Here is a 15826-nt window from a genome sequence, read left to right as displayed (position 1 = left end):
CATCCCAAGATTCTTAACCTAACTACAGTTTTTCCATATAAGGTAACATTCACAGGTTTCAGGGATTGGGACACAGACATCTTTGGAGAGTCAAATTTTACCCTACCACATCATGTCACCAGCAACACTGCCAGAATCAGAGTAGGGCCCTGATTATCCTAGAAGGAAGAGAAGCAAGCAGTAACAGATGTCCCTTACAGGCTAGAGCATGGGCTTGCTCTATTATCCCTGCTGCTCATCCTCTGGATACAGTAAAGTCATCACACGTTTGAAATACCACATAAGCCAAACAGAATCTCATACCTGCTTTATCTTCACAGCGAGGTTATAGGGATAGAGTGATGAAAATAGTGTGCTTCATTTCAGACTCGTGTTCCTTCATGCTCATGAACCTGGCTCAATTCATGGCTGTTTCTCATAGTAGATATGCGTGCAGTGATCACCAAGGCATGATTCCAGCCACCAAAGAGGCATCAAAGGCTCCATAATATGAATATTAGCCAATCTAGACAAAGACAATGCCTTAAACACTGACACAGAAGCAACTGCTACAAAGTTCAGAAATCTGAATTGCACCTGCTAGCATAGCAGGGAACTGTGTGGATGGTGAAAAAGAAGATATACACCCATTCTTTCAGCATTTCTTCCCTGACTCATATGAGGTTCAAGCCAAGAGAACAGAATGGAAGCCCTTAACAAACGCTAATTATAATACAGAAAGGAGTTTTGAAATGAAGCATAATATTTTTTTTTTGCTTTCTTCATGGGTCTATTTAAATTGATTAGCTTTAGTCCATACTAAAAAAAAAATGCATATACACAGCAATCTGGAAAATTACAATAAAGTATAAAAAGGAAAATCTAAACCACCCACCGCATGAAGATCACCACTGCTAATTTACTTATCTCAAAATTAAATTTAAGTCATACATTCAAAAGAAAAAGCAGTTGAGATCAAACTGAAGGAATGCCCGAAGTTCCTATTTCTTTACTGAGGTTATAAACCCCAAAATGTTCCTAAAAGGGACCATTAAAAAAAAAAAAAGTTGTCAACATGTAGAGGAAGAGGTCAGCAATGTAGCTCTTTAATTTTCAACCACATTCCTTTAGAAAGATGTGGTCTAGATATACAATGGAATGCTACTCGGCCATCAAAAAGAAGGAAATCTTGCCATTTCAATGATGTGGATGGAACTAGAGGGTATTATGCTAAGAAACATAAGTCTGTCAGAGAAGGACAAATACCATGTGATTTCACTCATGTGTAATTTAAGACACAAAAGAGCTGAACATCGAGGAAGGGAAGGAAAAAATAAGAAAACAGAGGGAGACAAACCATAAGAGACTCTTAACTGTAGGAAACAAACGGAGAGTTGCTGGAGGGGGAGTGGGGGATGGAGTAACTGGGTGATGGGCATTAAGGAGGGCACTTGATATAATGAGCACTGGGTGTTATATGCAACTGATGAATCACTAAATTCTGCCTCTGAAACTAATTAAGAGTATATGTGTCAATTAAATTGAATTTAAATTAAAAATTAAAAAAAAATAAAGAGCACGTTCATGTGCCTATATAGTAAAACTTAGATCAGCTGCTTAAGAAGAATCAGAAGAAACAAATAAAAAACAATCCTTTTCCCTCTTTGCTCTGGGAAACGAACTAGGGGTGGTAGAGGGGGAGGAGGGCGGGGGGTGGGGGTGAATGGGTGACGGTCACTGAGGGGGACACATGATGGGATGAGCACTGGGTGTTATTCTGTATGTTGGTAAATTGAACACCAATAAAAATTAATTTATTAAAAAAAATCCTTTTCATGTGACTATTAGCCATCTGTATGTCTTTGAAAAAATGTCTATTCATGTCTTCTGCCCATTTTAATTGGATTATTCATTTTTGGGGTGTTTTTTAAGTTCTTTGTATATCATGATACTAACCCTTTATCAGATATGTCATTTGCAAATACCTTCTCCCATTCCATAGGGTGCCTTTTAGTTTTGTCAACTGTTTCTTTCACTATGCAGGAGCTTTTTATCTTGATGAGGTCCCAATAGTTTATTTTTCCTTTTGTTTCCTTTGCCTCAGGAGACCTATTTAGAAAGAAGTTGTTATGGCCTATGTCAAAGAGGCTATTGCCTATGTTCTCTTTTTGGATTTTTTATGCTTTCAGGTCTCACAGGGGAGGTGAGTTAAGGGAATGCGGGAAATAGGTGATGGGGATGAAGGACTGTACTCGTGGCGAGCACCGGGTAATATATGGAAGTGCTGAATCACTACGTTGTGTACCCAAGCCAATGTTACACTATAGGTTAACAACAGGAGTATAGATAAGAACTTATACAAAGAATTCTTGACAATTACAAAGTTTAACAGCTCTTGTATAAAATATTTTGAAAAGGAACAAATTTTGAAATCTAAGCTCGCTTTTAGCGTGATACTCAAAGAAAACCGGAAGGGAGAAGATGAACATTTATCCAGCAAAATATCCCATTCATGAGACAAATAACTTGTTAGGGAAAAATAGAATAAGCATCATTGAAAATTGATGTATTGTGAGCTATAAATAAAACCTAAGAAATCACATGCAAATATAAACTATAGTCCTTATGTTCCACCCACATTTGTTGCTTTTGCTTTTTTTATACTCAAAATTGTTCCAAGTTTGTTTTATATTTGGAGCACCATTTACTTGTATACTTATTATTTATCTTGGTTTCCCCAAAGAATTTCTAATTGCATTTCCACTTTTCCTTTTGATAAAAATAATCTTCATATAATTAACCACTTTTCAGTTGTTAACCTTGTGATTTGAATTAAAATGATCTGCTTTCTTCTTAAAGGCATTTTCATGGAACCCTCTAATTCCATTTTGCATAATTTCTGATGAGTTGTATATGTGAGACCTCATACTTTTATTTCTGTGAATTCCTCTGAATTCTGTTGTTTTCTTTTTTCCATGGCAGCCTTCTCATGCCTTATGAATATACTATCATGTTGATATTATTTTCTAACTGAAATTAAACATGCACTTAATTTATATAGAAATTTACAGGAGCTAAAATAAAAGACTCAAGTAAGCCCTCTATGTTGTGTCCCATACACTGTTCAAGGTAAGAGCTTTCAGCTCTTTTATGGTCTATTTGACATTTATCTCCACATCTCTAAATAATATAAATTTTACTGTTGTTTCTTAATATTGTTTTTCAGCTGAAAATACCACTTACTGGCTCCTTTTTCCAAACTATCCCTCTTCCCCCATCAATACATATAACTCCTCGTGTCCCTATTTTCTCAATATTGTTTCATCGTAATTCTGCTTGGATCTTCGGCATTTACATATTTATGACTTGTCAATACTATTCACAGATGTGCCATAAAGTAAGAAATGTTTTTCAAAACAATTCTGTTTTTCTTGGAGTTAATAATGGTCTTGTCTTAGTTTTTTTCAGGCTGCTATAACATAATACCATAAACTGAGTAGTTTATAAAACACAGAAACATTTCTCACACTTCTGGAGGCTGGAAAGTCCAAGATCAAGGTGCCCGCACATTTGGTGTCTGATGGGGGGAGGGGTCTGCTTCCTGGTTCACACATATTGCTTTTCTCTATAACCTCACATGGGGGAAGAGGTGTCTCTGTTTTTCTTTTACAAGGGTACTAATCTCATTCATGAGGGCTCTCTCCTCATGACCTACGCATCTCCCAAAGACCTCATGTTCAAACCCCATCCTACTGGGGGTTAACTTCTTTTTTTTTTTTTTTTTAAGATTTTTATGTATTTATTTGACAGAGAGAGTGAGAAACAGAGAGACAGAGTGCACACAGCAAGGGGAACAGCAGGCAGAGAGAGAAGGAGAAGCAGGACCCCAGTTGAGCAGGGAGCCAGATGCGGGGCTCAATCCCAGAACCCTGGATCATGACCTGAGCAGAAGTTAGACGCCAACCAACTAAGCCACCCAGACACCCCTTCTTCAGATACATTCTAACACCCCAAGTATTCCATTATAGTTCTGCCAGGAGGATACCTTCTGACACTGTCCCACCTACTCCAACCTGACCCCAAATGATGATTAAAAATTTCCAGCAAAGAACCTTATGAGGTCTTTGGACTTCAATTCATACACACCTATACCTATCTCGTTATTAAGTAGATTCCTTCTCTAGCGAATATCTGAGTGGGAAACTTGCCTCTGTGCCTTACAGAAAACACGTACACAATCATTGAGTATGCCTCAAAATTGAAAATAGGGTTGAACTTCAAGATGTAAATTGGGCAATCAACCCACATAAAGTCACAGCAAAGACTGTATCCTTCAAGAGGCAAGTCCCCAGGGCAGTAAGAACTGATGCACACAGATGAAATATTGGACCTAATGAGAAAGTAACATATCAACTCTAAAAGGTTAGCTATTAAAGAAGAGCAAAAGGAGACTTGATAAACATACATTAAACAAAGGCAGTGCCTATCACGCCTCTACCCATACTTATTCTTTTCTTTTTAAAGATTTTTATTTATTTATTCATGAGAGACACAGAGAGAGAGGCAGAGACATAGGAAGAGGGAAAAGCAGGCTCCCTGCATGGAGCTTGATGTGGGACTCGATCCCGTAACCCCAGGATCATGACCTGAACTGAAGGCAGACACTCAACCACTGAGCCACCCAGGTGTCCCTACTCACACTTAATCTATCCAACTCCATCACATAAATTCAGGAGGACAAAGTGCTCCTAACTAAAGAATCACCCAATCAGGAGATTCAGTACAGGCACTGTTGAGAATAGCAGGTCATTGGGACTCACATGTTTTTCATTTATATTTCTCCCTTGCTGTTCATTTTCACTCAGCCCCCAGGTCACTGAATAGCTAATTTCTTACACAAATGAGGAATCCTTTACTTATCTCTGAAACAAAGGGTTCTTCTGGTGTGTTGACTTATCTATATGTGTCAGCAATGGGGGATGAGGCACATGAATAAGGAAACTGAAAGCAGGGCAGAGAATCTAAGCAGGCCCATCATTCAGCAGTGGTGTCAGGTGCTGGGGCCACTCTCTGAAATAGAAGTAGAAATGCATTTTAGATAAATGAAATGCACCCCTCCGTTTATCTAGCAGCCTGCCATTGCCATACAGTATTTGCTGCTGGCTCACAGAATCTTCCTGACATTATTTCATGAGACTAAAGGATACATACAACTAAGAAAAAAATATTCACACATCTTCAATTTCATTGCTGATGCATAAATTATTCAGAAATGGATAGGGGGAAATCATTAAAGACCAAGGCATGAACAACATAAGAGGATGCATTCAGTAATCAGGTATGTATTACTTTCTCTTTTCAAAGACATACAAATCGTTTGCTTCTTTGGTGGCAGGGGCTGGTGCCTCTGCACATAAGGTCTAGAACATCAGGACAAGTCTAAGTAGAATATGCAAACATACTGAGTAGTACACATCACAGTGGGCGCTCCTGGTATCTTACCTGGTTCTCCTTTCAGAACAGTGGCCCTTCCACTGCTGCTGTGAGAGCTGGCCAATACTGGCTCACAACTGTCGCCTTCTTAGCTGATGAGAGCGGCCTTGTTAGGAGACTATGTTTCCACACCTCTCCAAACATGAAAATCAGTAGCTAACGATTGAAAGACAAGTGGAAGTTGAAGATAAATCATCATCCCTCTGGCCTCAAAGGCGACCAACTGAGATTCTATCCAGGCTCCAGAATTCTCTTGGGATCAAGTTGACACTAGACTCCAGCTGAGAGCAAATCCTTGCCTACTTCCATTCTCTATTTCCCTCACTCTTCCCTGCTGAGCACATGCCCTCAATAAAACACAAGTATACAAATTCCTGTCTCTGACTTCCAGGAAACCCAACCTAAAATCCAGATATAACTTATCATTATAAATTAAAAACTACATTCACCGGAAACCAGCTGTCCACCACAGATGTCATTGCAGTCAGTACCAATGAGTAGAATAAAGTGACATATTGGTTAATGATAAAGAGACAGTCCTCTGGATACCAACATATCCAGATCTAAATCTTAGCTCGGCTACATGCCAGCTAGGTAGAGTTGGTTAAATCACACAAACTCTTTAAACCTCAACTCCTCCTCTATAAAATATTAAAAATAATATAATGTCAATCTTGGTGATGTTGAGAGATGAAAGTCAAGACAGACAATGCATGTGAAGAACTCAGTACAGAGTAAGGGTACAGTGAGCGCCACCTGCTATTGCTATTGCTCTTGTCACCATGATTTTATAGCAATTGGGTCATTATAGTTGCCTCAAATAAGCACAATGCCAAGTTTCCAATTGTAGGAGTTTCCCTTAAGGAAAAGGAATCCAGGAGTCATTTAAGCAATGACAGAAGAAAGAGAAAGTAGAAGGATGGTGCACATTGAGATTTTAACGCTGAAAGGGACTGCAGGGATACTCCACTCTTCTTCTTGGCTCTCCTCTCCAAAAGGCGCCATAGAGAAAACTGAGGTCCAAAGAGGCTAAGTGGTTTATTCAAAGTCTCTCTCCTTTTTATTTACAAAAATGTTAGAAGCATGAATCAATCTGTTTGGGTGGTAGCAGAAAATTAGAATGGCAGTGGTGGGGAGGGGAGCGTGGAGAACAGGGAGTAGTAAGGGCATCTCTAGGGCCTAGACTAGTTTTCCCTAGCACTGTCTAGGAGAAAATGCTAGAGTCTGCCACTGGCCTAATGTACCCAGTCTTCTGCTTCTTCCTGGGAAAGCAAACTATATGTCCCACCACTACCACCCTTGCAGTGGATGGAGGCCATGGGACTGAGTTATGCCCACTGGAACATGGGCAGAGGGAGGTGTGCCACTACCTGGCATGGCCCATATGCTCTCCTTTGCATAGTTTCCATTCTTTCTTCCATGCTGTCCCTGCAGATGTGGGTGGAAGATGGGGTACATAATGCAGAACATCCTGGGCTCTTGGATGGCAGCATAGAACAGGGCCCCCACAGCCTCTGTGCTGGCCTGTCATGCAAGTGAGTAATAAGGCTGGGTGTGTGTGTGTGTGTGTGTGTGTGTGTGTCTTCAGCCACTGAGTATACAGGACTGTCTATTGACAGCAGTTAGCTCAACCTCACTGAGACTCTGAAACTAGTAAAATCCTAGATGTCATTATAAAATACACATAAACAACTACAAGTCCTCCAGGAAATTATGAGAAAAGGGAAGTAAAGGTGTTTGAATAAATGGGTAGATCAACAGCACTTGACAGGGAATGTTCGCCAAAGGTTCAGAATCTGGGGCGAAGGTCTCCAAATACTTAGTTTCTCAGCTCAGAGGTCAAGGCCTCCTGGGACCAAGTAAGGCATTACACATGGACTCAAATGAACACAGCAACCAAATACTACCTGAAAAACTAAAAAAAAAAAGAAAACAAATTACACTGCCTTATATTGTATTCACTCATTCATTCAGGAAACACTCACGGAAAATTTGCTATGTACCAGGTCCCATAACAAATCTCTTCTTAAAGGATCACTTGGTAACTAGTTTTGGCTTTGTTGGCAGGACAGTCTCTGCAACAATTGGTTAACCCTGCTCTACAGCAGAAAGAGACAATATATAAGACACATAGGTGTGTCTGTGCTCCAAAAAAAAATTCATGAACTATAATCACAGGCAAGCAATATCAAATGAATGGGCATGGTAATGTTCCAAGAAAACTTTAACTATGAGACACAAGCCCTGGTTTGCAGATAGGTTTTTTCCTTTTCTTTATTCATGAGAGAGAGGCAGAGACACAGGCAGAGGGAGAAGCAGAGTCCCTGCAGGGAGCCCGATGTGGGACTCGATTCCAGGACCCCGGGGTCACGCCCTGAGCAAGAGGCAGGTGCTTAACCTGAGTTAACTGAGTCTCCCGGGCACCCCCGAAGAAAGGTTTTAATAATAATGATCTCTGTGATTCCCTCTATTTCTACAATACCATGATTTTAGGAACATGTTTGATAAAGAAAGGCAAAAATAAAGTTCAGAATTACAATACATGAGGACTACATTAGAGATTGGTCTCTCCTTATCCTTATATCATATAAAATTTGATTTAAAAATTAGTCCTTATGAATACCATTTGAATAGTTATCCAAAATTAAGTAATACATCATTCTTTAAATTATATAAAAGAACTCCAACAGAGGGTAGTTACATGATATTGGTACCACCACCCATCAGAGAGGTCCTGGTATTATTGACTGAACTGATTTTTAAATGTAATCGCATATTGACAAAAGGAAGCCATCTAAACTCAAGAATTCCAGCAGCTTCTTTAGAAACAGACACTAAAATTTCATACATGCATTTGGTTAAGCATATGAAGAAATCGAAAGAGAAAAGTTCCTTAAGCACATCAAAGATCTCACAGATTTAATCAACGAAGCTTAAAATCACAGACTAGAAAAGCACCTTCTTCAAAGCATGTGGGAGTGAGGCAGCGATGATTTAACACAGGGTTTCAACCTCAGTGTTGCTACCACATTGAGCCAGGATAGTGTTTGTGGGGTGGGGAGAGGCTGCCTTGTGCATTGTAAGATGCCCATAGCAGCCCCCATCTGTGGTGAAAACCAGAGGCTCCCAGCAGGTTAAACAGCCCCCAGTTGAGAAACCCCAGTTTAGAAACTGTCTCGAGTTGAAACTGAACTCAAACTAAAGATTCAGGAAACAAAGTCAACATTTACCCTAACTGCCAAGAGAAATCTCTACCAATATTGACCAAGTTGTCAGAATCTTAACAGTTTTTAACTCACAAATCGTGGAGAGGCAGGTGGCAAATTGGAACACAAATTTCAATTTTTCTGCTCATTCCGGCAGTTCTAAGTGAGAAGTAGGCTGCGAATTCCTTTTCCTCAGTAACAAAACAATATAAAAATGGATTTTGAGCAATTTCCCAAAAAAATATTAGAAAGATAGGGAGGCTAAATGAACTGCAGTTGCTTTGTGTTCTTAGGACACTGCTCAGGGAGTGTCTACCTCGGGCCATCCGAGGCACGATCCCAGATGGGCAAATGTTGTCAATTAGTCTTGAGGCCAGCTGCATTTTTATATTTTTCAAAAAGCTTCTTTGTTCTTGCAAAATAACTGCTGTGATCAAGGCAAAAAGAAAAGCGATATTGAAGAGTTGAATCTGTTATCATGACAACAAGTAGGAGAGATGCATAATGGTGACCGGCCACGTCTTCTATCACTATGCCTGATTGGTTTCCCAGATGCCACGGCTAAATTTCAGCACTTGGGGGCCACAAGCAAACTCATCACAGCCTCTGAGTGGAAAAATGCCTCATAAAGGATAGCACATTGATAATCTGATTCTCTAGCCACTGATAAAAAACAGGTTTTATTTCCTTAAATTAAAGCAACTCTTGATCTCTCACTCTAATACATAAGTATGCCTGTTTGAAAATCATAACAAATATTCTGAGTACAGGCATTTTACCTCGTGGTGTATTTATATGTGCATAGTTTCGTGGTGATGCCAAGAGATTTTCCTCAAACAGATCACGTTCACTCAGGGTAACAGAGGAATTGTGCCCCAACCCGATCCCAGCTCAAATCTTTACTGCTTTAGAAAACCTCCCAGTGGTGTCTCACCTTTGCTTGAGAGGCAAAGGGAAAGAGAATTCTCTCTCTCTTTTTTTTTAATATTTTATTTATTTATTCATGAGAGACAGAGAGAGAGAGGCAGAGACATAGGCAGAGGGAGAAGCAGGCTCTGCTGGGAGCCTGGGAGCCCGATGCGGGACTCAATCCCAGGACCAAAGGACCACGACCTGAGCCAAAGGGAGACGCTCAACCCCTGAACCACCCAGGTGCCCTGGGGAAAGAGAATTCTGATTCAGGGTTCTGTTGACTCCGGTTTCAGAATGCTTTCAGCATCGGGCTTGCCAGGCAATCTGAGTTTTCCTATTCTGAGGCCACCCCACCAAAGTCTATTTTTCCCACCAGTGAATTTGGGCATAGCTCCACAAGCCGAGTCACAAGGTGTGACCATGTTTGCACGGACAATGTGCTTGGACTCCCATGTGTAATGCTGGCTCCACCACTCTGGCAGGAGTAAGACCAGGCCTCTCCCCTTCCCCTCTCACCAAACAACATAAACTGGGATCACCACTGTGGAGACCTCAGGAAAGGGAGAGGGACAGGGTGTTCACTGTACTCCTGTTCTGGCCAGGAGCTGTACTGGCTGCTCTCCGTAAAACAGCACAGTGAATTCAGGGAACATTGATGGGGGACAGTCTCTAAAATTCTCTATCAATCACTTCGTAGGAGGAGCAAAAGGAACACTAATCAGCATCTTCTTTCTTGTTACTTATCCTACAACCCTGTCAAAGCGGGAGATGAACTTGGAGCAGAGGAAAAGTGTAGAGCAATACTGAGCAAACAGATGATTGGTGTGTCAGAAAGGAACGAATCAGCCAGCAGTTATCTGTTTCATCCTAGAATCACGCTTTGGGGCAAAGGGATGTACACACATATTCCTGGATGCTTCTTTCCACGAGGGTTTAGCATTGCTCTAGTCTCTGGGTTGTGTTCCTTCCCTTCTCTTGAACTTCTTGAACTTCACCTATAACCCCACTAATGAGAAGTTTAAAAAGTTAAAGAGTGAACCAATTACTCAAAATCAAGGGAGGAAAGCAGACATTTGTCTTGAGTCTACCACTTGCCAGGTAACCTAATGATCCACTCCTACCCAACATCAACAAGACAGCAAGAGAACACTCCTCACGACAGAGAGAGAACTTCCAGGTGAAACAATAGGGACTCGTCAGAAATAGAGGCCATGAGGCTGTGAAATGATCAGAGGGTCACCGGTCCAAATTGATTTGGGATGAGTTACAAAGAGGAGGTAACTCAGGATCAGCAGCCTTTGGGGCTTTGAGGGACTCCAGATCGGTAGCCTTTCCTAGATTAAGATGATGATGGGGTTAAAGTGTTTATTAAGGAGGACAAACAGCAAAAGCAGATATGCCTGACATTGGGCAAGAGCCTCCAGGCTAGGAATCTACAAGCAGCTTGACATGACAAACAAGGTGGAGGTGCCTCAAGGTGACGGAGAGGGACACGAACAAGACACACAGCCACCAGGAAGCAGACCCGCTGTCATGAAGAGGAGGGCAAGATCAAATGAAGCCTTGCCTAGTGGGAAAAAAGTACCATTGTAGATTCTCAATTCTGATTCTCTCCACTTTGCTGCAAGTTGTTTTTCCCTCATCTCAGGCCCCTTATTCTCTCATGTTTAAACATCCATTTTTTATCTTTAGTGAGAAAAGGAAGGAAACAATTAGTAGCCTGAGATATTCAAATTAATCCAGCTGATCCTAATAGAAAATAACATTTCTATGCCGTAACTGAATGCATTCAAGTCATAAGTGCTTCTGCACACACTCTCTCGAACAGCATGGTCTAACTGAGGAGCACTTGCCATGCTGAGCTCCTGAATGGTGATCAGTCTGACTCACAATGTGCTATGTGTGTAAAATCCACACTAGATTTTATAGATTTAGTGCAAAAAAAAAAAAAAAAGAAAGAAAAGAAAAAGAAAAGAAAAGAAAGAAAAGAAAAGAAAGAAAAGAAAGAAAAGAAAAGAAAGAAAAGAAAAGAAAAGAAAAGAAAAGAAAAGAAAAGAAAAGAAAGAAAAGAAAAGAAAAGAAAAGAAAAGTAACATCTCATTCATTTCTGGTAATGAGTTCATTTTGAAATGATATTTTTGATGCAATGAGTTAAGACCAATATATTATTTTTTTTAATTTTTATTTATTTATGATAGTCACAGAGAGAGAGAGAGAGAGAGAGAGAGAGAGAGGCAGAGACACAGGCAGAGGGAGAAGCAGGCTCCATTCCATGCACCGGGAGCCCGACGTGGGATTCGATCCCGGGTCTCCAGGATCGCACCCTGGGCCAAAGGCAGGCGCTAAACCGCTGCGCCACCCAGGGATCCCAAGACAAATATATTATTAAAAATAACTCCTGTTTCTTTGTACTGGTTTCAATGTGGCCACCAGCTTCAATAAACTACCCATGAGGCTCACATTATGTTTTATTGGACAGCACCGTTCATAACACAAGTACAACCCTGTCCTTATTGGTATGCCTCCCTTTTTGGTCACTCTTGGAAAGAGTCATTTAGATTAGAATAAATTATTCATAGAAATCAATAAGACTGCTTTACTGAAGACATGTAAGAAAGAACAGTCTGTAGGGAAGAACTGCCAACTCTCTCTCTCCCCACACTGAGTCAACAATAGGCTACCAAGCAGCACACGCAACCACAAAATGTGTTAAGAGGAGAATTGCACTCTTTTGCACCAACAACACAGCAACATCTGACAGTTGTCACCAGGGCTGGGTGGTCAAAGCCACCATTCAGAAAGTCACGGTCTTCTTGTTGGGTCCTCTGCGAGTAAGACTGTGCTCTCTCACCAGGAGGTGATGGTGATGGGTTTTCCACAGTTCCGTCAATAGCATAAACTTGATTTCCACCAAAAGGCAACCACAACAATGGGAACCAACTATGGGAAAAGCAATTTGGTTTCCTCATCCCCACTCCCCCAGCAATAGTGTACACAGGTCAACAGCAAACGCATGGTCCCATTCTTTGCATCTCTTTATTTTGAAATAAAGAAAAGTTGCAAGAAAAACATAATGGACTATCTTAAATTCTTCACCTAAATTCTTAGATTTCCCCATTAATTATTTTATCACATTTGCTTTATCATTGATTGTCTCTATGGGCATGAATTACCATTTTTTCAATGATTTCAGAATAAGTTAAATGATCCCCTTTACCCTGACTTATCTCAGTAGATTTCTCCAAAGAACAAGATCATTCTCCTACATGATCACATCACAGTTATCAAAATCAGAAAATTAATACAATTCTATGACCTCAGCTACAGACATTAAAATTTTGTCAATTGTCCCAATAGCATCCATAATTTAAAAAAAAAATCTGTTTCAAGATACAAGTTGGACCCAGTGTATCATTTGATTGCCATGACATTTTTTTCTCCTTGATGAGAAACTAGTCCTTCTTTCTTGTCATGCCTTTCATGGCCTGGTGAGTTTTGAATAGCAGAGGCCAATTTTTTATATAATGCCCTTCAGTTTTGGTCTATGTGATGGTTTCTCCTGACAAACTGGTTATAATATGTAGTCCGAATATCAAGGAAATTCTGCTGTGTCCTTCTCCATACATGGAATAAGGACACATTTTCTGGCTCTTTGTCCCACCACGGGGCCTTTGAGTACTCGGCTATGGTGTGAGACTGCCTGGGTTTCTTCACCATCAAATGACAATTGTCCTCTTATGATTAATACATATGTTTCTGGTAAATACTTTGAGGCTATATAAATATCTTGTCATCATCCGAGTCTCATCCATAGATTTCACAGCCGTTGATCATTTGTGCCTGAATCAATTCTTAGTATCGTGGTTGCCAAATATTGATTTTATAATTAAGTCATTTATTCAGTATTTGTCAGCCGGCATTTGACAGAAGAATGGGCCCTCTGCCTCATCTGAATACCCAGTTATTTCGATGTTAGTATATCGTCCTCATTGATTCTTAGTTTATTCAACATGTTATGACCTGATACCATCATTATTTGTTTTAACAATCACATTGTCCCAGATTTCTTTACTGAGCCCACTTCCAGCTGCCTCCTGGGTACTTCTGACCTGCCCTCAACATGCTTTGAATATGTCTTTAATTTCTGAAACAACAAGATCCTCCAGGCTTCTCTGGGACTTTAATTGCCCAGGCCCTGGAACCAGCTACTTCTCCAAGAAATTTGGTTCTTTTTAGTGGAGAATTAAATTTAGAAACCAAGCACTGTAGGGGCGCCTGGGTGGCTTAGTCGGTTAAGCTTCTGCCTTCTGCTCAGGTCATGATCCCAGGATTTTGGGATCCAGCCACAAGGGGCTCCTTGCTCAGCAGGGGGTCTGCTTCTCCCTCTCCCCCTGCCCCTCCCTGCATCCCACTCTTGGGCTCTTTTTCAAATAATTAATGAAATCTTAAAAAAAGAAGAAGAAGCCAAGAATTATACACTAAATGTGCTCATTGCTACTAGGACACCAATGCTTCCAGACCCTCTCAGCCAAGACAACTAAAAGACGAGAAAATGAGTATGTACCCACAAATGTCTATGCACTCCACTTTTCTCCACACACACTGGGGCAGACAATCTAGTATAGCATGAGAATCAAAATAAGCATAATATATAGTTCCCATCTATCACAAGATCTATACATTCCATAATGATTATTGAAAATCAGAGTTTTAAAAAACAGCATTTTGGTTAAACTGATCATTCTGATTTCTTACTAATATATTCATGATTTTACCAACAAATCAATTCATTTAAAAGACTTACATCCTAAATTGCAGTGGCAAGACCATTAATTCACTGACAGTGGGATGAAATGATTATAAGTCATTATTTATCACTATCACCTTTAAAAACAAAACCAATTAACATTTGTTGAGAAATCACTATGCCTTCTCCCTTTTGCATACCTTCCTTTAATTTTAGCTGTGACAGCATGAGGATAGTAGGGCCTTGTGGCCATTTCCCAGATGAGGAAACTCATAGTTTCCGGGATGCTTGAAGCTATATCCCAAACCTAGGTCTAGAGATCCTCAAAGCCCTTGCTTTTTAACAAAATTAGCTTTGGCTTATTTTGAAGCCCTGGTGAATAAAAGGTCTAATATTAAACACTTGCTCTAAAGTTTCCTGGATACTTGCAAATACCAGCATTATGTAGAGAAGAAACTAACATAAACTTCTCTCCACTACTTCTTAGAGCTCTAGTACACGAGGGTAACATTAAAATTGGTTGAAGAACTTGTCGCAAGCTGCACACCGCCCAAGAGTCCTGGCACATGCCACTGGGAGTTCCAGATGCTCAGCAAGGAAGATATTCATGTCCTAACTCTTGCCTTGTCCAAGGAGACCCTGGTTATGACAATTCTAAAACCCTGGAGGGCAAAGTGGGCTTTTGTGACTCACATCTGTCACTAAAATAAATACCCTATTCAGGCAGAAGGATCTCAGACTCCTTCTTCAAACTATGTAACCGGAAGTAAGTAAACTGCATTTTTACCTATCATCACTTATTCTTTGCTATATGTGGCTTTTAACCATCATATTTATATTTACTTCATTATAAATAATAAGGAGGAAACAAAGATCTTTTTCTAAAGAAATTGACTTTTACAAAAATTGATGGCTGAAGGCAGCAAACTAAATAATCAGCAATTATTCTAACGGGCAAGAAAAGGTGCTCCCAGACATTGAGGGAGTGTCCTTTGAATTGTCTATTGTTTGACGAAGACTAAATCAGGATGATGCCCATGAAAGGAAGGGAGGCCGCACAGTAAGAGGAAGGGGCCAATGGGGAATATCAGCAGGTGATGACCCATGTCAAGCAGGGCAGCCAAGAGTCCTGCAGCCTGGCCTGCTGGGGAAATGAGCCCCCGCTCAGTCATGATTACTACCTTTACACACATCTGTCTTCATCCCCTCAAACAGTAAGCTAATTGGGGCTGAAAATGAAAGCTTGAGAAAGATAAATTGCACCTACCTGGATCAGAGACAAATCCTCAAGCTGTAACCTGAAGAGGTAGTTTCTACAAAATACAAAAAGAGAGGAGTTTTATTTTTAATAGACTTAAAATATTACAGGTCATTAAAATTATGAGAATAAGGGAAAACAAAGTAATGATTTTTGGCTTCCCAAGCATCCTCTGGCTAAGAATGTATTTTCTTTGCACCTCAGAGTTCAGAGAGGCATTCATTATGTCAA

At 40.3% G+C, this 15826-nt stretch overlaps 1 protein-coding gene across 10 annotated transcripts in view; it reads right to left on the bottom strand.

The window, feature by feature from the left end:
- Positions 1-15826, bottom strand: part of SEMA5A (semaphorin 5A) — a 476790-nt gene that overhangs the window by 227833 nt on the left and 233131 nt on the right. For all 10 annotated transcript variants that reach the window (XM_055308003.1, XM_055308002.1, XM_055308007.1 and 7 more), the window contains one exon: positions 15605-15650. In XM_055308003.1, the coding sequence (XP_055163978.1) occupies positions 15605-15650 (46 nt within the window). The remainder of the gene's footprint in view (positions 1-15604; positions 15651-15826) is intronic.

Source organism: Nyctereutes procyonoides, unplaced genomic scaffold (assembly GCF_905146905.1).
Source record: "Nyctereutes procyonoides isolate TBG_1078 unplaced genomic scaffold, NYPRO_anot_genome, whole genome shotgun sequence".
In the NCBI taxonomy this organism is placed as follows: domain Eukaryota; kingdom Metazoa; phylum Chordata; class Mammalia; order Carnivora; family Canidae; genus Nyctereutes; species Nyctereutes procyonoides.
The sequence above is the reverse complement of the archived record's forward strand: the minus strand, read 5'-3'. Positions and strand labels throughout refer to the sequence as shown.